The 24122-nt window shown below is 47.0% G+C and overlaps 2 protein-coding genes across 5 annotated transcripts; both read right to left on the minus strand.

The window, feature by feature from the left end:
- Nucleotides 1–261: 261 nt before the first annotated feature.
- Nucleotides 262–10217, minus strand: LOC143900500 (calmodulin). The gene is made up of 4 exons (XM_077411930.1): nucleotides 9848–10217; nucleotides 4800–4974; nucleotides 4271–4513; nucleotides 262–3772 (listed from the first exon to the last, which is right to left on the minus strand). Exons 1-4 carry the CDS (start codon nucleotides 9848–9850, stop codon nucleotides 3744–3746), a joined length of 450 nt encoding a protein of 149 aa, XP_077268056.1. The 5' UTR covers nucleotides 9851–10217; the 3' UTR covers nucleotides 262–3743.
- A 7568-nt stretch (nucleotides 10218–17785) lies between these two features.
- Ttc7 (tetratricopeptide repeat domain 7) lies at nucleotides 17786–23960 on the minus strand. 4 transcript variants are annotated; one of them, XM_077411809.1, is made up of 15 exons: nucleotides 23524–23958; nucleotides 22764–22915; nucleotides 22494–22662; nucleotides 22046–22132; nucleotides 21399–21581; nucleotides 21202–21328; nucleotides 20888–21024; nucleotides 20523–20809; nucleotides 20251–20439; nucleotides 19994–20172; nucleotides 19432–19871; nucleotides 19012–19250; nucleotides 18786–18890; nucleotides 18544–18635; nucleotides 17786–18148 (listed from the first exon to the last, which is right to left on the minus strand). In XM_077411809.1, the coding sequence occupies exons 1-15, from the start codon at nucleotides 23645–23647 to the stop codon at nucleotides 18016–18018; spliced, it is 2643 nt and encodes an 880-aa protein (XP_077267935.1). In that variant the 5' UTR covers nucleotides 23648–23958; the 3' UTR covers nucleotides 17786–18015. The 4 variants fall into 4 exon arrangements, with proteins under 4 accessions (XP_077267935.1, XP_077267936.1, XP_077267937.1 ...); XM_077411810.1 differs by having other exon boundaries at nucleotides 20523–20806; nucleotides 23524–23957; XM_077411811.1 differs by lacking the exon at nucleotides 22046–22132.
- Nucleotides 23961–24122: the final 162 nt, after the last annotated feature.

The raw sequence follows: 24122 nt of genomic DNA on the forward strand, positions 1-24122 counted from the left end.
AAAAAAAAATGCTGCCCTTTCTTATTTCTCAGTAAGACAACTTCATATCTTGGTAAGTTCGACCATTAATTGCTGGAGCGTAATCAGACGAAAATAACACGCATTTATCTCTCGGCGCATAATCGCACGGAATGGCGCAGTTGTAAGGTTTGTCCGTAATCACGTGTAAGAGATATCCCGCATTTCTTTTTTTTTTTCGTTTACATCGGATACACTTGGTCGTTATTTTTGTCAGGGAGATAAAATCGCTTGTATTATAGATAAACACCAGTTTGCTCCCATATAAGTATATAGGAACAATTTATTAACTTAATATCAACACTTTATACAAACTGTGCCGCTTTATTTATGTACGACAAGAAGTGAAGAACGCCTTTGAGATACGGCAGGGAATATACTTACATACACTAGAAACAATTTTCGAATTAGAAGTCTGAGAAATCAAGGAGCGTTAAATCGAATGACTATGTTCAAAGTAGTAAAAAAAAAAAAAAAAACGAGCACAGAGTCTACATGTTCGAAATAATCTGATAGAAAAAGAATCTCCTCACTTTGCAACGTACAACGTTCTCACCTTGTTTATAGCGCAACGAGCTTGCTCATTTTTAAAATTGCGATTAGCATAATCGAATTGAAAACTCACTTCGTCGATCAATTTTACGTTCGTATGTACACATCGAAATAAATACAAACGTTCGATAGAAGCAGGATGTGTCTTGGTACCTCCGCAAATACGGTATATAAACGATGTTTTTTCTTTCTTTTTTTTTTAGAACAACAACGTGTATTTCAATAACAAAGATCGAGGGGACGCTAAATTAAATATTAGAAGAGCTAACGCTTCAATATTATTCGGTAAAGATTTGGCATTGCCTCGATGTTAACGTTCACAACAAGAGCTTCCATGCGCCACTCTCTCTCTCTCTCTCTCTCGCTCTATCTCATCCTCGGCGCGCGAAAATTCTTTCAATAAATAGATTTTGCGATACGGATATAAAATTACTATTATATTAAATACTGGAATAGAGTCTTTGTAACGTAAGAGACTTAATCGCTAGGTATCAGTGTTCGATGAAACGAAGCGGATTTTGGAAGCATTTAGATACAGATGCCTGTCGAATACTAACGACCACTTTTACAAAAACGAGTGTGTGTTGTTGACAATCTTTTTCATTCTTAATAAAGTGTAAGTGTGGAAATATACCTCGGACACGGAATAACCACAGTTTTACAAATAGACCCAATGTGTGCTTCTCTTTTTCTCTCCCCCTATATATTTTTTTCGAGTGTTTAATGGGGAGCGAGATTTCCTAATTACAATTAATACCGTACTTTCTCGTAACCTATATCTATTCTTCTCAAAAAGTTTTCGAGGGTAGCGAGAAAAGTCAGAGATATGTAAAGTGGATCCTGTTCACAGATACACAATGAAATATTCTCATAGCAAAGTATCTAGATGCCATCGAACACAAAAAGAGATGGTTGCTGAAACGAGAGGTCCATTAGTAATGAAGGAAACGAATCGAGTAGCTGTGACCTAAAAATGAGGATATACATTTATTTTGTCTTTTTTACTTTTTTTTTATCTTTTTTTTTTCCTTTTTTGTTTAATGATCAATGCGATCTAGGTCACCAGAAATACAAGTACTTCTCATTTTGTTCACTTCAATATTAAATAATAAAGGACTGTGGAGGAATTATCTCTTTCATATTTTTTTTCTTAATATTTCTTCGTAAATTATTTTATATATATATATATATATTACATATATATTATGACTGAACCACCGACACGCATGATGTTTACGCTGTACGGCATTTATGTTCTTTGCTCTCGAGTTCTTAAGTAACATTATGTTGTACGGATCGCACAAAAATCACACCAGTTTCTCCGATCTGGTTGGCTCCGTTTTTACGAGACTGGCACGCACCCCTGGGCGAAGAAAAGTAATGCACCGATCTCACTGTGGCCTTTACTTCCTTTAATCCCCCATCCCTATTTTATTTCTCCATTAGATTTACATTATCAACAAAAGTGGTGTCGACGTTGTTTCTCTTTGTTTTCCCCACATTTTTTGTATCTTTTTTTTTTGCGCGCATGTTTGTAAGGCTTTCCTTAGAGTGGAAGGCAAGTTTTACAAATAGGAGATTAAAATGGAACTGGAGGCAAAACGCACTTTGTGAATATAGCATTATAGTGTTTCTCTTTTTTTTTGCTCTGTGTGTATAATCTTTCGTGTGTATAGTTTCTCGCGTAAGTATAGTTCGTAAAACATACGTGTACGTGTGAGTCCCGCGTGCACGAGCACGAGAGGCTGGATGATGTTGAAAGCGTAAGGAAGAGACTTTTCTTTATTTTTTTTTTATTTTTTCAAATAGGAATGTCGAGACTTCGGATCCTGGAGCTTTCCAACGATCGCGCCGCGACTCGTCGTTCGTGTTCCCGTGATGTCATCCGCATCCGCCCGACAGATCACATCCCGTTTCGCAAGACGCGACGCGCGCGAAAGCACTAGGTCTGAGCTCCTCGAAGCTCCTCCGATTTTTTTCTTTCCTCCACCTTATCTCGCTCTCTCTCTCTCTCTCACTCTCTCTCTCTCTCTCTCACTCTCTCTCTTTCTCTTTCATCACTTTTTTTTATAAATTTTCTCGCTCGTTACTTATATAAATTAAGTTATTCGTTTGTGAGGCATCGAGGGGTCCAGCACAGCTTTTGCACGTAAAGTCGTCATCAATAACCCAGAGGCCGAAGCGCATCGTATTTATACTCTCTCTCTCTCGCTCTCGTTCTTTTCTCTCTGTCTGGAGTGTCTGGAAAACGATCGGTCCAGGCCGAATTCTCTCTCACAGAGACAAACAAACATTTGTACATGTGCATGCATTTTAACGGTAGAGACATCATCATCTATTTAGCAGCTACGTATCCTAATGTCATCATTCACTATACACGTATCTCGTTTATTAAAAAAATGAACGAAGGAATTCTCGAGATGAATCTTACTCTCGATTGGCAAATAAACTTTTGCTGCTTTTAGTATTATCTTACATCGGATTTATACTTTGTCCCTTAACACACACATTTCCTCTCCCTTTGTAAAGAGAAATTACAATTCTTCGACATGCCTTTCTCATGAAAAAACTTCTGGGGAAACGAAGGAGGATGAGGGGTGGCGAGGGGAGCAAGATGGTGCCGAAGGACGCGACAAGAGGAGAGGGAAAGGGGAGGGGGCAGTCGAGAAAGAGAGGAAAGTGGAAAATGCACTTTTTTTTCTTTGTCGTTAGTGCACATGCGCGCGCAATTGTGTGTCTTCGCGTTATCTCATTTCCAAATTTGTTTTATCCAATGGAAATAAGACATCCGAGTGAATATGTATGTGGGTATGTGTGTATACTCTTGGAGCGTGTTGCGTTCGTAACGCGTATCTGTGTAACGAGTCAGTGTCATGTGTGTGTGTATACACGCGTAAATATTAGTGTTTTGAGAGATAATGATTTTAGTGGTACAACTCTTTAATTAAACAATTAATTGCCCTGTATTACTTATCGTTAACGATGATGATTTTAACGCGGTATCGGACGTTGACTCTTCGCGCTTTTATAGACATCTTCGTATCCTGATACAAGATTTGTCACTTTCTGGTTGATTCTCGTTTTGTTACATGTTTTTTTCTCTGTTTCTTGATTTATTTAATACGTCAACACCACTCTCCGAGTCGCGAGTTCTTCCGTTACACAGGTTGCATTCACTTTGATGTCATCATTGTGACGAATTCTGGAAAATACAACGAAAAAAATGTCTCGTTAGTTACGCATGTGTTAGCTTGCATTGTGCCTAAGCCAGAAAAATACGACAGTTTTGCTAATAACGGTGAAAAAGTAAACAGAGTCGTCAAATATCTCTCGTGACGTCAAAAGCGAGAGAAATTACGCGGAGATACACGTGGACCAACTGCGTAACCGCGTAAACTGCTTTTTTAAGAATCGTATCGATTCGCGGAATTAAAACGAGATTACGTTGACGAGAAATCGTTTACGTAAATGTAAAAATTACTCGTTATCGTATCGTTGGAAATTTTATTCGCTTTTAACGTTACAATCCAAGCTGTCCGACACATATAATTTAATTAAAAGTATAGGATTTAACACACGTGGCAATCATTCTCTCAATATGGAATCGTAAAACGACATACGCTTAAAAAAAGTTCTACACGCGACATTATCGACGATGAGTTTTATTTTACGCTAATAGATAAAAGCGATGCGGTACAACCTTCATAATTAACTTGGCCGTCGCCGTCGATATCGGCCTCCCGTATCATTTCATCTACTTCCTCATCAGTGAGTTTCTCGCCCAGATTTGTCATGACGTGTCTAAGTTCCGCCGCGGATATGAAACCATTTCCATCCTTATCGAACACTCTGAAGGCCTCTCTAATCTCTTCCTCGCTATCCGTGTCCTTCATTTTGCGCGCCATCATGGTCAAGAACTCCGGGAAGTCGATTGTGCCGTTACCTAGAATTTCAGGATTTATATACAACGTCGATTCTACTAGAAAAAAAAGCGTTGTTTATTTTCCTCTTTTAACAAGAAGAAAAGATGCTTCAAATATCTTGCGGAAGAACGAAAAAGTAACTCCTCCCGGAAATATTAACATTTTTGTTAGCGGAAACAAACAATCGCGAATGGAAATGGAGGAGTGGAGCAAAAACGATCGATTTTCATGTGCGAAATGATTCGTGATGCGCGTGACGCGCATTACGAACTCACACGCGATCGAAAATTACGTAAGGATACGTACCATCTGCGTCTACTTCATTAATCATGTCCTGCAGTTCGGCTTCTGTGGGATTTTGACCGAGGGACCGCATGACCGTGCCTAATTCTTTGGTGGTTATAGTACCATCGCCGTCTTTATCGAATAGCGAGAACGCCTCCTTAAACTCTGCGATTTGTTCCTCTGTGAGTTGGTCAGCCTTTAAAATCGAAAACAGTACATAGTTTAGCTCTATCTCAGTGTTTATGTTACACGAGTTACATACTAATGTAGTAAACATATTCATTACTAATATAATAAGGTACAAGGTACGAGTACGTTTCAAGATATCCAAACGAGTGTAATAACCGTAGTTATTTTTGTACGTAAAACGTGAATTTTTAAACGCCATCTCGACTCTTATCTTGGCCTTTGGAACATCTTATTCGGCCCTGTCGGGGCCAGAGTCTCTTTACGGACGGCAGTTCACAGCCGGCTCGAATGCCGGCGTATCATTGAAATGTGTGCGTTTCACTCCCTTTCAGGTAACGTAACAAAAACAAGACAATTACATTCCGGCCTAATTATCGGGTTATCCGGCAGAAATCTCGGTCGCACGACCGTTTCCGTAAACATTTCCACCGACGCGCCGAATAACGCGGGGCAACGAGGCGCATGACAATACCAGCAGAAATAGCACGATGATGCATTCGCGCGGTTTAATTGCCGGCCGCATAAATAAGGAGTTCTCAGACCACTTTGAGGATCGCGCGTGAATATTAACGAGGAATGAATTACGCGACCGCGGCCGCGTAATTCATCACGGGATTCGTTGCGCGATTTACGGAGATACGCGCGTATTTCCCGCGACGATAATATATCGCGCGCAGCAAAAATAAATTTTGATTCTTCTCCAAAAGTGCGTGCGCGCGTTTAATGCGACAATCCTCATTTTTTTTTTTTTTAATTATCGAACTACGCGCGTGGACGACACGCGTGTCGTTTCGCTCGTTGCTTGGAAAACAAAAAAACGCGGCCGGTGATATAAATCGCGCGCGGCGGTTCTTAAAATGTATTTCCGGAAAATTGTGACAGCGCGTGAATCTTTAGAAGTAACGCGAGCTATTCCTGGACGCTAATTACAGACAGGTGCTGATTTAGCGCCCGTTTGCCGCGAAGTTGAAAGACAAAGTGGCCGCGACGTATCGATTTCTCCGCGCGAGACGGATCGTATCGTAAATGTAAATTATAATTATCGCAACTTCAAAGCCCGCTATCGGATTACGGGATTAGGATTGAAATTTGACAGAGCAAACGGGGAGGAGGGGCAAAGTTCACTAAACTTGAAATTAGTTTTCTTCGTTAAGCCCGTATCGCACCGCGGATTGGGATTGAGATTGGATTGAAGTTTAATCGACGAATGAAGAAAATTATAATTTCAATTTTTCGTCAACTTCTCTCCGATTGGTCAAATTTCAAATTTCCAAGCTCGGTCTTAAATCGGAGTCTGATATACGGGCTTTCAAGCTTGGATCGAAATCTGATCGATCGGAGCAAAGTCCACAAAAATTGAGATTGATTTTCTTTATTCCGATCGATTAAATTTCAATATCCAATCTCAATCTTAATCGAAGTTTGATACGGGCTTTACGATCAATTAAATTTCAATCCAATCTCAATCCGTAGCGCGATACGAGCTTAAGAGCGGTTTTTATTACGCGTGCTTTTCCCCCCAAGCCATTTTTATCGCCGTCATTTCTAGCTTCTCGAAGGGCACGTAGCGCCGGCGAGAGCGTAATTAACTACGACGTTCTCCGCATTAAATAGCTGAACCATTATTAACGAAACTAACAAGTAACATGGTAAAAAGAGCTTTGAGAGGACAACGCGGTTGGCAGGGCGTAAGTTAACGTAATATCGATCTTTAATAACTAAAAAAAAAACACACGTGTGTTTAATTATCATATTAATTAATTACACATCGGACGCGCGTCGGCTCTGCTTCGAGCCGTTATCCACGAAGATTCCGATTTTTCATAGAAATCTAAAAATCCCGTCCGAAGACGAGAGAGATATTTCGATCGCGCGCGGGAGCAAATCGCGTACGGCGACGCGCACGACTCCGACTTGCCGCGGGGATAACCTCACTTTTCCGTACGTTCGGAACGAGAACGGCGGCGAGAATAATGGCTCCCACCGCGGCACCGCGGCACCGGCGAGAGCCGCGCGCCGCGCGTCGCGTCGGGCAGGGCGAGTTTTCACGGGGGGAAGGGCCCGCGCGCGTAACAACGGACGAAATAAGGGCGCGTCGCGCTGAAACGTCGGCGACGAAACGAGAGAAAACCCGTCGCGAACACGCGAGGAGGGGACAAGACGAGAAGGCGAGCGCGTAGGGAACGTAAAAGGAGCGACGGTGAGAAAGCGCGAAAATCAATAGCGAGCAACGACGTATCGTCGTCCGTAACGTTTGATCGCCGGACGGATAAGAAGCAGCGCGATACACCGCGTCGCACGCGTCGCGTGAAAGGAAAGAAAAAAGAGAGAAAGAAAGAAAAAAAAAGGAGGAAAGAAAACGTACGCGCTACGAGAAACGCCCGGCAGCGCCCTTAAGGAGGCTCTTACCTCGATCATAATATGACAGATCTTTATGAAATTAATATATGTTGTAAAGTGAACCACAACGGACCGATGCCCAAAACTTGAGCATAGGTTGACGATAAAAACTGTAAAAATATCAGTATTGAAATTCGCATTTTTAACACAGGGCATATGGTAAACACTAAAATTTTTACCGGAAGCGATGTATTTTCTTAGCAAGTTTGCGAGCCAGGTAAACAAAAAACTAAGGAATTGTAGTTAAAATAATAATCTTTCTAATGATAAGAAGAAAACTTGGTGTTGACGATGAGTTATAAAAGATATTGTAGTTTTAATATGACGTACGACAGGTTAGGCAAATGATCTTCCGAGTGTCAAAATCGCGCGAAGTTTCTAACCTCACTTGCACATGTCTTTTCTCTGCGCTGTATGGTAGCGGCATAATTATTCTCTCGCGCATTGACAACCTTTATTTTCGCGAATTTTCCTTTCATTTTCCCTCTCAGCATTCTCACGTTATATCTTTCTTTTGGCTCCATCTCTTCATCGCGTCATTCGCTACAACGCTACACGGCTACACCTCACTTAGCTGCAGACTGCTACAGACGACGTTGTGACACGCGCATGTTCTGCTCTTTAGCACTGACGTAGTCAACTGACTTATTGTATAAATTTTAATATTTACACTAATAGAACATATAACTTACTCTTACACTATGTAAAAATCATTATTTATTTTTTTATTTAATTTTCCGATAATTTTATAACCAATTATTAATGATAATTTTTCGGTTGCTACATTGATTAGAGCAGCCGGGTAAGAGCCTCCTTAAAGATGAGTATCGGGTGACCCGGCGTATGGATTATGCAAAAGGAGCGGTCGGGCGTTCGCGCTCGCTCGCTCCGGTCTCGTATTTCGTGCTCCGATAGGTATCTATCTTCGCCCGCGATCGAAGGAAAGAAGAGATCGCGGCGCGCGATAACGACGACGACGTCGCCGCCGCCGCCGCCGCCGCATCGTCCTTTTTTTCGATTCGTTCAAAATCTTGCCGAGGTCGTAGCAGAACGTGGACGCATCGATCGGGAGTGACGCGAGAGATCGGGCGTTCCTCTCGTCGACCGAAAAAAAAGTCACGAGTCTGTCTGTTCATCTGTACTTTGCGCACGTTCTCTCTCTCTCTCTCTCTCTCTCTCTCTCTCTCTCTCTCGCAATATCTTCTCCCCTCAATTAAAAAAAAATATATATATATCTACGTATGTACGCGTACGTATATATGGATATAAAAAGCGTTTCGTCGATAAGTGCGGAAAGTGCAGCAACTTTTGCGGCGGCGTTTCGATCTCGGGCGCGAAGGCCGTGAATTTAGCAGCGCACGAACGGTCCGATAAACGGACGGAGGGACGGACGGACGGACGGCGAGAAGATAACCGTTGCGTCGATTATCTCGACGAGTCCAAGAGGGCACGCGATTGCGGGCAAGCGATGCAACGTCGGCCCGAACGACGCGGCGGGCTTTGGCCCGTAGACGAGTGAAAAGCGGCGAACCGTCGCCCACCTGTCTCTCTCTCTCTCTCTCTCTCTCTCTCTCTCTCTCTCTTTCTCTCTCTCGTTCCCGTAACGCACGGCCCCGGCTAGGCCGGTCGTAAACGCGAGAAATTCCAATCGCGGGACGCGTCACGGCGTCGGATCGGACGAACGCGAGAGCTCCGAAGTATAGAAATATCCGCGATGAACTCCGCCGGCGGGCGAGGCGAGAGGGAAAAGCGTCGAGGCATTTTCGACAGCCTCCCTCTCTATCTTTCTCTCTCGCTCACTTTGCATACGTGACTCTCTCTCTCCCTCTCTCTCCCCATCTCTTTTTCTTTTTCTCTTTCTCCCTACACGGCGATCGATCGGCCGTTACTTCCGCTCGCGCGGATGCAGATTTTCCTCGTTGCTGCGGAGTGCGGAAGAAACTCGGCGAGGAGCACGAAGAAGTACAGACGGCCATGCCGGATCGATAATCGCGGGGAGTCGGGCCAGTCTCCGGGGCGGCATGAGCGAAGTACGCTTCGACCGACGAGGCTGACGATAAACGCTCGACGAAGAGAGGGAGAAGGATGTACAGATAGCGAGAAAAAGGAGAGACAGAGTGAGAAAGAGAGAGAGAGAGAGAGAGAAAAGAAAGAGACAAACGAGGCTCCCGCCGATCCTTCCAGAAAAGGAAATCCGTTTTGCCGGCGTATACGAATGAGTGAAGCGGCCAAAAGGAATTGCGCATTTCTTACGAGCTTTACGCTCGTCGCACGTGCGCTCCGCCGACGCGTCAGTGCGGCGAGGGCGAGAGAGATCGAGAGCTCCGAGGGCACGGCTCACGGCTCTCGATCGAACTAGCGACGACGGCGAACGGCGACGGAGTTTACGGCGGCGAGCGAGATGCGAGGAACGAAGCGCGCAACGTCACGCGCGGCGTAATTATCTTCGAGTCGTGGCACAAACGGTGTTACGTACTTACCATCGTGGCCCTTTCCCTTTGTTTTCACGTCCCGGTCACGCACGAGAAGGCTCGGCCCGCGTTAACACACGCGTTTATCCCGCACACTGGACAACGAGAGCGTACTTGATCGCAACCTCCGGTACGTCGGTCGGTTGGCCGGTCGGTCGATCGGTCGCCCGCTCGCTCGTGTTCGTAAAAGTAAACGGCTCGGCGCGAGAATCGCGAATGACCGCGAATGGGGAAGTCAACTTCCTTCAACGTGCACGAGCGCGGGCCAGACGCGCAGCGAACGGCGAACACCCAAGTCCGGCGAGAAACGCACTCGGGACAGCAATGGAGTCCACCGTGTCTTTCTCGGTCTGCGAGGCTCTCCGTGGGCCGCCGCTGGTCGCTGGTCTCGCAGCCCGGATATCACTACGCCGTCCCCTTACGGGCTGCACGGCGGCCAATCGACGCGCGCCGTTGGCCCGGTGGGGCGCGGGGGGGGGGCCGGTGCGCGCGGCGGCCGCCTACGCGGCCGCGAATTAGAGCCCCGCGCGCGGCGCGGCGCGGATTCTCCCCTATTGCCGAAAGGCGCGGAAAAAAAAGGCCCGTGGCGGTTTTTAATCGCTCGCGGACGGCGCGGGCGTGAGAGAAAGGGAGATAGCGCGAGTTGTACGCCGCGAGGGCGAGGTGAGATGCGCCGCGCCGCGCCGCGCCGCGCCGCGTCGCGCGACGACGTGGCCGCGGCCCGCGAACCGGCACGGCGCGGCGCGGCGCGGCGCGGCGGCGTACCCGCCGCGCGACCGCCCCGTATAACAAATCCGTTTTACACGGCGGGGTGGGTGCGGTCGTGTTTACAGGACGAGTCCGGGCGAACTAACCGGGCCTGTGATTGGCCGGCGCGCACCTGCAATGCGTCAGGCAGCCGCGCGGACTGTGCCGTGTCGCGCCGGCTACCGGGTCAAAGCCGGGCTTCCCTGCCTGCGAGAGAAGAGCCGCTGCCGCTCCGAACTGCGACGGGCGCGTTTTTCGGCGTTTCGCGATCGGTCGCTCCCTCTCGCCTGCCCGCCCCCTTCCCCCGCCCCCTGCTCCGCCGGTTTTCCCGACCGACTCCCTTCTTTCGCGGATGCTCTCTGTACGCTCTGTCTCTCCCTCTCTCTCTCTCTCTCTTGCCTCCCCCGATCGGCGGACTTTCGACGAGCCCGCTCTGCCGATCCGCGCCTACCCACCCTCTTTTTTGTCCGTAACCTGTAACCTGTAACCCCTGAATCGTCGACGGCTTTCTCGCGTCTCCCCCGATCTGTCCGATCACCCTCCCCGGTCCCCGACGATCTTCGTGCCGCGCCGGTTGTTTCGTCGCGCTCGTTATCGACCTCGCCCGATGACGATCGACGTCGCCAGCTTCCTCGTACTCTCGCTCCGTTTTCATCGCGGGATGGGGACCCTTTGAAACCGCGCTGTCGCGAAATCGGTATGGGCGACGAGAACGGGCCTCGTGCGCGACACGTGAGACATTTGCCGAATAATTTTTTTCAAGTTTATCGCGTGATACAAACCGATCCATCTCTCGCGACGTGACGTCTCACCCTTATCGATTGTCTCTGTCTTTTCTTTTTCTTTTTAATAGAATGAGGACCTTTTTTTTAGTGTGAAAACCACGCCGTAGAAGAAATCTATCGCTCTCGTGGACGACGACGCAAATTGGATCTGCTCGAGGCGAAACGGAGAGGCAGGAGAGAGAGCTACCATAATTTTCTCACGTTTTTCGTTTCCTTTTCTCCGTCTTCCGTCTTCCTTCTCTTTTTCCTCCAAGTATTGATTTTGATCAATTTTACGTTATTCCAGGCGCGAGCGCTCCTAATACAGATTCCTACCTTCTCTCGAGGAATTTACAGGCGGGTTGTAAAGCGTGAAAATTTATCGTACCCGGCCGTACCGTCGTCGTCATCGCAGTCGTCGTCGCCCTTGTCCTCCGCACCCCTTTCCCAGACTCCTTTTGCCTTTCTCCTATTTTGCCTTTCCTTCCCCACCTCTCTCTTTCTCTCTGCCAGTCGCTCTCTCGCGGTGCCCGCGTTTCGCTCCTTCCTCCCTCTCTACCTCCCTGGCCGTCGCTTCGCCTATATACTATTTCCACTTTCCCGGTATGTGTGTCAGTGCTGGTCAGCGCGGCACGTTGACAGTGGTGTCAGATAACGTATAATCGCGCGACGAATCGGAACGATTGCATCCTGAGAGTTCGGGCACGATAAACGGCTGTTTATTGATAAAATGACATTTTTTAGCTTGATTATTTTCCGCACGGACAGCTATATAAAGATAAGGGAAGAACACGCGAGAAGCTCCCTATAATCTCTCTCTCTTTCGCACTCTCGCCTTCTCCCCACCCTCTTTCCTCCCTTTCTCGTTCTCGCCGCTCCGTTTCTCTCTCGCTCATATTCGTCGCGTGCTCCACTTCGTGTCGCGCGTATAGATGATACGTTCCCCAAAAGTTCTCTGCATTGCGTTCTCGTGCGTCTACGTGACGGGGAATGTGTTCTCGTCGATAAGAGCTCCGCTTTGAAGAATCGAGAGAGATTATCGTCTTACGGCCGTTGATCAATCGTATATTATCGGAGCGCACCCTCGCCGTTTACGATATAACGCAATCTCTCTCTCTCTCTCTCTCGCTCTAGGTTCTAGGTCCTCAGAAGCGAAACGTAAAGCGGGAAACGGCGCCTCCCGCCGCGAATTCGGCGTAGGGGATTATTTTAGCACGTCTGTGTCGCCGACAAAGAAATATCGCGCCGTGCGACTCGAGGCCGAGCCGTATTTACGTTCGACTTTCGCGAATTTACGTTAATATCGACGTCGTTGTATCGTCGAAAGGGACAGCAGGTCAGGTCCCCGTTGCGGGCTCTTTGCTGTCGTTTTTACGAGCGATATAAATAAATACCTCGCGGGTCATCGTTATATATATATATATGTATATATTGGTTTATTCCGCGTTTGCTTATTTATTTTATCGAGGAGTCGCTTCTCCCTCGCTCTATACCTCTCGTACTCAGTTTTACGTACTTGGCACTTCCAGCCGTATGTCGTTTCGCTATATTGTAACGTATATTGTTGCAATCTATGTACGCGTATAATACTATATATTCATGGGGTTCTTCCGCTTCAAGGGAAATTATCTCAGGGCGTTTAATAAATAGCGATTCTCTCTCTCTCTCTCCTTTTGTCCGTCTCTATATATACTCATTCACCGCGCGAATAACGATATATATTCTGGCGTCGCGTGTACCGCCCCGGTCCGCCCGGCGAGGACCTGAAATCTTTACGAAGACGTTTAACGGAGGTGGCCTACGCGAGTCGTGCCGCGCGGCCGCGCGCGTCGCGGTGAATAATTCAGCACGCCTCTCCGTCTCCGCGAAGCCGGCCGGCTGTACGCGCTCGCGCTCGCGCGCACGCGTTTCCAGCTAGAAATCGGTAATCGTGGATACTTTGAGGCAGCTGGCGGAGGCACGCGACGAAAGTCAAAAAGGAGGAATGCGTCACGATCGCTGGAAGCCGCGGGTTTCTCCGAGAAACCGTCGTCGTCGTCGTCGTCGTCGTCGTCGCGTACGTTCCGTAGGAAAAGAGAGATAAAGAGGGAGAATTACGGGCGACAGGTGCGAGAACGCGACGACGGGCCGGGCCGGGCGGCGCGCGACGCGCTACGTTTCAATTGCGACGTTACACGTTACACGTTCAGGGCATTTCTATATTCAGGGTGATGACGCTATATTCAGGGGAGAGATCGATCGCGCCGGGAACCGACGCGCGACCCCGACACCTCTGGTTCCGATGAGAACGGGAAATTGCCGTTTATTTCGACGGGGGTTCGATCTTCGAGACGTCATCCCGACGTCGCGCCCCGACTCTCCCACGTGCCATCCAACGCGACGCAACGGACGTGGACGAAGAGATCGGTCGCGTCGATTTCGGTATCCCTGTATCGAGGAAAGCTGATTCGATAATCGTTTGGCGTTCTAATCTCTCTCCCAGACGGCGTGTCCCAAATCGGGGACAGAAGACGTCTTAAAGACGTCATTGAGAGCCACCGCGCAAGACTCCTCTGTATGGTCACGTAGCGTAACTTGACGTAGATCAACGCACGGGAAACGTATAACGCCGTAACGGCCGTAACCAATACGTTTTTTGTGCGTTGGCTCGCGTTACGTTACGCTGCGCGACCGCGGTGGCTCTTAAGACGTCTTACTTGTGTTCCGATTTAGGGCATTGTGTTCGCGGGGCTCTTTCTCGAGTCGAACAACGCGCGAGACGATACGCGATTACGGCGACCCGACGTTCCCTCGGGGGAGAAGGATGAGGCGGATGAGCGTTCGCGCTCGCGCTCGCGAGGGGAATACCGAACTTCTTTTCTCGCGAAAGCGTATAGCGCGCGCGGCGCGTATATCGATCGCCGGCGCGCTCCAGGCCAGGAACACGGCGACGCGACAGCCAGGAACACCTCTCGCTGTCCGCACCGTACTCCGCTGTATGTGCGCACGTATGTGTGTGCATGTCGGGTATGCATGCGTGTGTGTGTGTGTCGTCCGATGAATTGTTAACCGCTCCGCGTCGTTGTGACCGTGACCGATATATCCCGGAGACGCGGCGCGGCGCGGCGCGTCGTGGCGCGTCGTCGATAAGGCTAATTAGAGCGGCGCGGCGGCGTGCGCGCGTATGTAGACAAGATTATTTACTCGCGACGATTATTCCCGCCTATTATATATTAATCCCGGCCCTTTTTTATCGCTCACGAAAAGGGAGAGAGAGAGAGAGAGAGAGAGAGAGAGAGAGAGAGAGAGAGAGAGAGAGAGAGAGAGAGAGAGAGAGAGAGAGAGAGCGGGGGCGAAGGGTGGAAGAGGAAAAACGGAGACTGGGAAGACCGGCCGACGCGCGGCAACAGCCGGTCGATCTCGTATTTTTCACGGGTGACCGTGCTGTGCCCCGCGTATATGGCGTATAATGCGCTAACGAGCGACGGAATATCGCATTACGCACGCCGCACGTACGAGGTGCGTACGTACGTGCAGCACGCAAGCGGGAGACGCTTCGCGGCTTCGCGGAAACGCTGCCGCGTCGCGTCGCGGTAAAAATCGATGCCGGCGCCGAGCGGCCGAGTCGAGCCGAGCCGAGCCGCGCCAAGCGGTTCCGTCGCCGCTGCGCTCTCGGACGGGACGAACGGATGAGCGTCGTCGTCAAAAGCCAACGTCATTGACGTAGTTACCTCGAAGGGTCGGGCCGCTCTCGACCGGCACTGGGAAAAGTCTCGCCGCTCGCCGTCGCAGCCGCATACTTATCGGTATGACGACGCGGCACCGCGCGGCGTGGCGCGTCGCGTCGCGTCGCGTCGCGTCGCGGCGCGTCGCGTTGCCGTGCGTCGAGCCTGCGCACGCTAGGACGCGCAATGCGACGCGCGATAGAACGGGACGGCGAAACGGTATGACCGCGGTAATCTCGTTACGGGACGAGGGCGGAAGGGCGAAAAGTGGGAGGGAGAGAGAGAGAAGGCGGGTGGGTGTGCGAGCGAGAGAACGGGGGCGTCGAGAGTCGGGGACGCTCGGTACCGGGGTGCGTTTTCTCAGGGGTAGGTGGGTGGGTGGGTGGGTGGATAGGCAGGCAGGCGAGCGGGCAGGTGGAGGCAGGGAATTTAATAGGAGAGCCGCAGTAAAGAATGTTAATTTTACCGTAATGGCATCGCGGTCTCTCGCACGGTCACGCTATCGCCCGTTAAAAATTGATATTCCTCGCGTCCTTGCGCGAAAGAGCGAGAGAGAGAGAGAGAGAGAGAGAGAGAGAGAGAGAGAGAGAGAGAGAGAGAGAGAGAGAGAGGGTGGGAAGGGGCTGGAGGGAAAGAGGAACGCGGCTACGGATCGCCGACGAGGACAGAGAGGGAAAATGGAATTCCATTTGTTGCGCAATATATCCCAATACCCAGGCGTGTTAAGGGAGAGAGAAAAAAATAGGGGAGGCGGGAAATAATTTCTGCGATATTCGCGTATCGCGATTCGCTCGGCGATAATAAAGGCCCTTTTCGTCGTCGCGTCGAATATCGAATCTCGGCGGAAAACGTGCCGTCGAAATTTCAAATTGTTTCGATCTCCGGTTGAAAGCGACGTTCGACCGAGGGTGGGACGCGCGAGCTGCATGTTTTCGACGTTGAATGTAAATAAAAAGGAGAGAGCGGGAGAGAGAGAGAGAGAGAGAGAGAGAGATGCGCGATGCACAGAGAGAAAGGTACACGACGGAGCACAACACCACGCGCACACACACGTATCATATAGATTGCTGCGAGCTCATAGTATTCTTTATTTAAAGAATACTTGCAATGTAGGTTATAGTATCGGGCAGAGAATGGATATAGCTTTTAAACACGTATAAATGTGCGGAGGAGAGCCGGTGAATATAAAGCCGCGTCTCGCGTCTCGCCGGCTCGTTCAGCTCGAAGCGACGCGACGCCGCGACGTGTAGGTAATAATATGCATCTCCATTACGTATTTAAACATTTGTCTTCCGCGTCCTGTGTAATTTAAATTCGCGCCCGAGGGCCGATATCGTCGTTTCCCTCCAGACTCTCTTGTCGTCCTCTTACCATACACAATTGCGTGAGTCTGCCCGGCTGACGCGAAATTCGCGTTATGGATTACCCCGAGACGCAATAATTAATATTACGGCGCAGTACTCTACCCTAGCACGCTGTACCCTCGGTTCAACTTCTCAGAAACGAGATCTTAGTAAAGGTCGAAAAGAAGAGAGACCTAAGAAGAGTCGAGACGACTACTTCCAGAAGACGCTAGTTTTCTAGACTCCTCGCTGGAGCCGCTCGTTCGTTTCCGCGACTTTACTATACCAGCCGGAAAATTGCCGTATCTCTTTAATGACTTCCCGGCTGATGTAATTTGAAATTAGAGAAGGAAACGCGAGAGCGGCCGTGTGCCGTGTGCCTCCGCATACGCGTCGATACGCGCCGACCCTCCCGGCGCGGAAGGCGATTCCACCAAGGCGTTTTCCCCCGAGCTCCCTGCGCGAAACCAGGCCATGCATGTGTATAACATTATTATATCGATTACACAAAAGAAAATAGCTACCTCTTAACGATAACGCGACTGTCATTCGTGCGTTCTATATACAGCCGTTATTACGCGTCGCGCGTGCTAATGTATGTATGTATATGTATTCCCTCAACGATCGAAGGAGAGAGAGAGAGAGAGAAGACGTCGATTCCTTTACTCGCCAGAGACAGAAAGGGAGAGAAAGAATGGATAGACAGAGGGAAAACGGAGATCGACCGTCGCGCGCCACCCCGATAAAATCTCGCCCTTATCGATTTCTATAAAAATAAATTACTACATTTTTAGAGAGGCATATTACATCAGACTTTTCCGATCCGAACCGTCCGCCCGTCCATCCGTGAGTCCGCTTATACCTGAAGACGTACGTATCTATACGTACGATTTATTCGCATTTATACGTGTAATATGTGCTTGCGCATCGCGCGCAACGTGGGCCATCACGTATGCGCACTGACGCATCCGCGAGATCGGATTGCCCGAAAACGATGAATGCGACAATCTCGCGGCGGGCTTTAAAACGACGATAAAGTACACGATCGAAATAATAGCTCTGAATAATAGAAGCGACACGAACGTTTTGCAAGCGCAGAAAATCTACCGATGTAGACGTCGCTTCCTCGTCGCAGACCTCTGCGCGTCGCCCGGGTGTACGAAGAAATATGTAAATATGAAATGGTGTGACTGCCGCTATTGCACGAGTTAGTTGCGCAAGTTCGTATCGGATAGGAATAGGTATTTGAAATTTATCGCATCCACAATGCGGCGGGACATGCGGTCGCGACTCCGCTGCTCACACAGCTCTAAATTAAAAAGTCTTAGGATTGCTCTACCGCGAAAGGATCTTTCCACGGAAGAGCTACATACGTCGCGTTCCGCGAAATTGTTTTAGAGGTAAGACTTTATTCGAATTTATTACATCGATTGTAACTATTTTGTACAATTAAAGTATCTCTTTTTTTTTCTTCTTTTCTTTTAACAATGAGTTTATACAATAGTACAATGTGTCCAGGTACTATTGACGGGAAGGCGAGGAAATGCCCGCGGAAATACGAACATACAGGGTAAAAGTAAATCGTGATTTCTCTCGTCGAATCTCCCTAAGAGACTGAATCACTCAAAGGTCACCGGTATCGATAGAATCGGTAAAATGGGATTCGTCGTCTCGACCTCCAACGCCGTTGCCATACAATCGCTGGCAGCCTCCACTTCGCCCAACGATTCCAACACCATTCCCAAATTGTACCTGAAAAAATATAACACTCTTTGTACCGTCCGTAACATTAAATAATAATATATAAGCAAATAGACATGCTTACACGTATACAATACATATACATATATAAATAACAAATTATAAATAAAAATTATATATAATATATAAATTATATAAGTATATATAATTAGATACCAATATCGGAAAGAACAAAATTGATAAGATACGCGTATCAAATCCATTTGTATTTCAACACTCGATTTAACGTGATTTTCAAGATAATTGACTACGTGATTACCAGAACGCCCGATTATCAGATATAACGTTGTGAAATTATTATAAGATAATAAGCGACCATTGGGGCTTGTGCCTCGAAGACATCGCGATAATACATGTTACGGTAATCGATTGAAGCCATGTAATACCAAGTTTGATGAGAATTTGGATCGATTTTCGCGGCATCCCTCAAGGTTTTCTCGGCCAGTCTCTGACTACCCAAATAGTGATAGACAAGACCCTGCAAATAATCAGATAAAGTATTAGATTTGTAAATCTCTATCCAGTATCGCACAAGTTTATAAAATTGAATGAAATGCAAAAAGCTACAAAAAAATATATATATATATGTATGTATGAAAATTAATATTTGCAGCGCAATAATTATTACCAGGTGTTGTAGACTTTTTATGTGCGAAGGATTAATTGAAACAGCATTTTGGTAGCATTGTTTCGCTTCCGTATACTCCAACTTGTACTCGTGCAGAAGGCCACGCTATAAAGAGATAATTGTATCTGATTATCAACATTGTATAACAATGTCCGAATGAATCATATAATCTGAATCGTCGAACACACAGAGGCTCACGATAATGAGAAGATTCGAGCTATTATACCGTATACATAATGTGATGACTCAACGGAAAGATGTTGGTGGCCTCTTGGAGGGACAGAACGGCGCCGTTTGGTTGGTCCAGGATAAGGAAAACCTCGGTGAGCAGGAGCCAGATCTGCAATTGCAGCAGCCATGCTCTCTGCGGCCCTGGCTTCGGTGTGAACGAGCTAATTGACGAGGCGACCTCGGAAAGGGCTTGTTCGACTCTCGAAGCGGCTAATGATTGCGCATGCAGGGAACCTATCGGAAATTATTGTCTTTCGTGAGATTTTGCGAGACTATGTGAAGGGTCTGTAGTTTTTTATATTAAAATTAACAATGAGATTGGAAAATTAATAATTTTAATCTGTTTACAAAATGATACAATTGTGCTATTTCTACCTAATGTTATTTGATCTATGACACGCGACGTACAACTTACTAGAATCCTTATCGGACATTTCTGACGTGTAAAGCTGAAAGACGCTTCTAGTCTCGCTGCGCTTTTCGCTCTGTTGTTCGTTACAATTAACGTTCGTTTGATCTTCGTAAAGATTTTTCCACAAATGTAGCATATGGCTGATGGTATACAACGCGTCGACGCCGCCGATACTTCGTAATTCGAGATTCGCTTTTATATAGAGAAAATTTAGATTGTCCGGATATTCTTCCAGTACGCTGTTTATCACGTGCAACGCCTCAGAATACTGCTTATGCGCCGACAGGAGTAATGCGAATAAATGCAACGACGGAATGTGTTCTGCTCGTAGATTCAGCGCAATTTTTACGTGCACAATGGCGTCAGTTATTTGCCGGTTTATTGCATATTCGTGAGCCAGGTAATACTCGGCTAGATGGTCGTTGGGATCGCATTGTTGCGCCCTAATCGGAAAAAAATACGGTCTTTCATTAGTTAAATAAAAAAAATCTACGAGAATACCGAATACCGTTTCTTTTTATTTGTACATCTTGGTTGTACATCGAGCTACGTGAAAAATACGTACTTCTGAAAGCAATCCAATGCAGCGTTTGTATGGCTCACTTTGTCCTGTTTTACGATTGTGTTCGTGGAGAGCGTACTGTGGCCGATTCCAATGTACAAATGACATCTAGATTGCATCCCCTGTGGACTTGCCATCTCTCGCTGCAGAGCCTTTTGGCTCCATTCGACACCTTCATTTATCTGTTTGAAATCGTCAGCATGAGAATATGCTTTTTAAATTTAAGTAAAAACATCAGGTGTGTGAAAAAGTTTACTTACCATGTTCAACTGCTCGTAGCATAGCCTCGCAGCCAACAGACAAGGCATTACTTTCTGAGGCGATAGCCTGGCGACTACCTTCAAAACTCTATACGCGTGCATGTATCTCCCCATGCTTATCAGGCATAGCGCGTACTGCGTCCATATATGCACCTCCTCGTGAGAGAATTTCATCGCTCTTTCGAAGGACTGTCATAAAACGTTAAATTAAATATCCGAGTAATATATATAAATTTTGTCGTCGCGATAAAACGACGATAGAAAATCTCAACCTCGTGTAAAAGTTCCACTTGACTCCATCTGACGACGACAACCGTGAGTAGATCGTAGATAGCAGTAGCATTCTCGAACGCGTGTATCCTGGCTTCCTTGAATTCGGGCGATTGGCTAAGGACGGCGTCCCTCACCGCCATCGCCTCGCTGATCAACAGCAGCAAAATCGTCTCCTCGTATTCGTTCCTGGGAACGAACGTATTCGGTCCCGCGTACTTCTTTGGTTTCCACGGCGAATCCGACGGATTGACGCCCGAGTAATGATTCGCTCGTCTACTCACGGCTGCTGCGACATCGATATATCAATGGATTTTTCTTTCTCGAGAAAGGAACGTTCCGTCATATTTATATGCGGTCGTCATACCCGTTGTGTCGGTTTGTCCCTCCGGTGGTTTGTAATCGGTGTCGTTTATACCGCGTAGCAACACTTCCGCCAACTGTCTGGTCAGCGTTACCCGCAGGCTCTGAGTAGTCGTAGATTCAACGGCAGATAAAATCTCCCTGTCGGAATTGAAACAGATTAAGCTATCCATGAAAAGTATTATATAATCGATAATAATTATAAATACCGCATTATAGCAAGTATTTTTCTCAAAATTAATAAACCACAAGATAATTTTTTTTATATATTATATAGAAACTGGAATTATATATGTAAGGCACATAATTAATACATACCTATAACGGTTAACAGCGGCTTGTACGTTGCCGGTTTGAATGTACAATATCGGTGCTCTTTGCAGCACAGTCTCCAAAATGGGGCCAATATGCTTCGTGGAAACTGGAGTTGGTGTGGAGTACGTACCTATAAATGAAGAAGCATTAAAATGCTAAAGGCTATACATTTTCCATCAGATTAAACATCTGCCAGTTACCTGTATTATTCGCGTTGATAGTGGAAATACCATTTTGTTGCTGCATAGCAATTTTATCTTGCTCCTGCAAAAAAACCAGCGTCAAGTCGCCAGAAATCTCGTAACACTTGATTATCTGCTCTTGCCATTCTGTAATCCTGTACTTCGACTTAGAGTTTGGTGGTAGCCTTTCCAGACAGAGACCTGCGATGAGTAATAGTTTACAATACCATCAATCAGAAAATATTGAGACATTTATGTCAACGCAGGGAAAAAAAACTAAATTTAATATGTAAAAATGTAAAATATTCCTTGTGAATAATAAGAATTTCCATATTGTGCTTGTCCCAAACTCATCGCAACTAAATCTGGTCGTATTTGATAGAAACAAGTGGATGAAATTAAATATCAAAAAAGCAAAAGCATAGAACCTTTATTTCGTTTGAGAGATTTCTTGAGAATTCTAAATATTGAAGAATATACAAATGAGACAACACACACACATATTAGTATATATTCTTAAGTACATAAAAGCATTTACAAGCAAGCTTCTATATTGCGATAAAGTGGATATAGTTATAAAGTTTGCAATATATATTAAATGTGCGTTAACTAAATAAATTTCTAAATAGAGATGCAAGCGAAACGAAGCAAACAAGCATACAAACCTTTGATCGCGTACGATTCAGCTATAATGCGCAGTCTTCGGCGGGATAAATGTTTGTCAGTGTCTAAAGTAAACGATCTTTCTTTCTCTAAATCATACACAAGCCATAGTGATAAATAAATATATTGGAGATAACAAGAAATTTATGAATTAAATAAATGTGTCTAATTAACTCGTTACTAAGATTAGCGCACGAACGCGCTAACGGGAAGACAATATATGTGGTAGAATCGTCAAAGTATACAGTCTCAAATTATGCTATCTATTACTAAATGTCTATGCTCAATGCAAATCTTGCGCATAACTATCGAACAAAAAACTACTGTTAAAAGAGAGAAAACACAGAAAACTATAAAGCAAGCTTGTTACGTGTACCTTTTTAAGAATATTCCACTAAAAACTTACTACTATCGTCAGAAGAAAGAAAGAAATGGTTGTCAATTGCAAACCTTTAATTGCATACGACTCTGCTATGATACGCAAACTTCGACAAGGTAATTGCTTTTCCGTGAGTGTGTCTAGTTCGGCTTGTCGATAGTGGTGAAGCGCATCCTCATACATCCCCATCGCATAGTGAAGCTTTCCAAGTAGCAGATGAGCGTCCAGTACAACCAACGCCTGGAACGTCGCTCGTTGTTAGGAGCAGATCTCATCTCATGTCAGACACAAATTGATTCTTCTCCGTCACACACGGGTATCTTTTCACGACGTTACGGTACCTGTTTATCTTTTTCATTAGCAGCCAGTAACAGGTATTTCCGCGTTTCCGTCAGCCCATTACGCGCCTTGGCGATATTAGCGTCTATCGGCGGAGTTTGCTCCAAAAAGCTCTCCAATCTCCCTTCCCCGCTCAGGAAATTCGCCAGGCATTCTGTCGTGCAAAATTGACATTACTCAACATTACTGTAAAATTCCTCCTGTATTTAAATGCAAACCGCGAAGAATGGAATTTATTAAATATTTAATATCATTTGTGTGTGTGTGTGTGAAAGAAAAATATTCGACGGCGTTCATCGATATTACTGCGATACGTCAAACGGTGTATGTTATATAAACATCTTTTCTCTCTGCGTGTCTACCACGCAGAGGAGCAATTGCAGGAGTTTGAAAAAGAAAAAACGATGTGTGTGCAAATGATAGCGCAAAACGTTGCAGGAACAAAAAGTGGAGGAGAGATACGCGCAACTGTACAATTAAATGAAACCTCAGCGTGACATTTCGTTCACGCAGATGCGGATATCCTTGATCTTTAAATGACGTGACATCTTTTTTTTTTTCCCTCCAACCGTCTCTTTCTCTCTTTCACGCAGAGATAGCTCGCAGGAAACAGCGGACAGCGAGACGTTGTCGAAGCGAGGATATATACGTGGCGTGGGAGAGACGACGGAATCGCGATTCGCGACCGAGGGCGAGAGGCAGAGCACAGAGAGGGCGGGAGGGAAGGAGGGAGGACGATATAGGAAAGGGAGAGATATTTACCGTTGCTGGGGTACTGCACTTTCAGGTGTTCCGCGAGCTGTATAACCTTCTGCCAGTTGCCATCCTCGCGATTCCGATCGATCTCGGACTCGATGCGGAGGGTATGTCCCTTCTTGCTCGTCATCGCGCACGACGGACGTCGGGCCGTATCACCTGGCGGTCCAGGTCCAGGCCTCAATCGGTGCCGGGCAGCAGCAGCGGCAACGTGAACGTCGTGAACGCGGCGATGTATCGATCATCAGCAGTGGCACTTGCTCGCGCGGGATCAACACGGCCGGTCATGGTCATAGCACTTGGCGGAGGAATCCCGTCTCCCGTCTCGCTCTGCGAACGCAGACGACGAACGCGACCGCCCGCGGACACGTGCGCGTGACCAACTGTCACAAACGTCACGGAACCCCGCACCCCGCACGCCGCTCGCGCGCCCGTTCCGCGACGGATTTGCATAGCCGCGTGAAGTCGGTGAAGTTCGTGGTTCGTGCGCCCCCGCGCCCCCCGATCAGCAGCCAATTACGCGGCATATAATTCTCCAGCTCAGCCCCGTGATTGGCTGCCTCTCCGTGAATCCGCGTGCATAAGCTTTTGAGAATTATCCAGAC

The sequence above is a fragment of the Temnothorax americanus genome, unplaced genomic scaffold (genome assembly GCF_048541705.1).
Source record: "Temnothorax americanus isolate GAGA-0224 unplaced genomic scaffold, ASM4854170v1 Scaffold3, whole genome shotgun sequence".
NCBI lineage: Eukaryota > Metazoa > Arthropoda > Insecta > Hymenoptera > Formicidae > Temnothorax > Temnothorax americanus.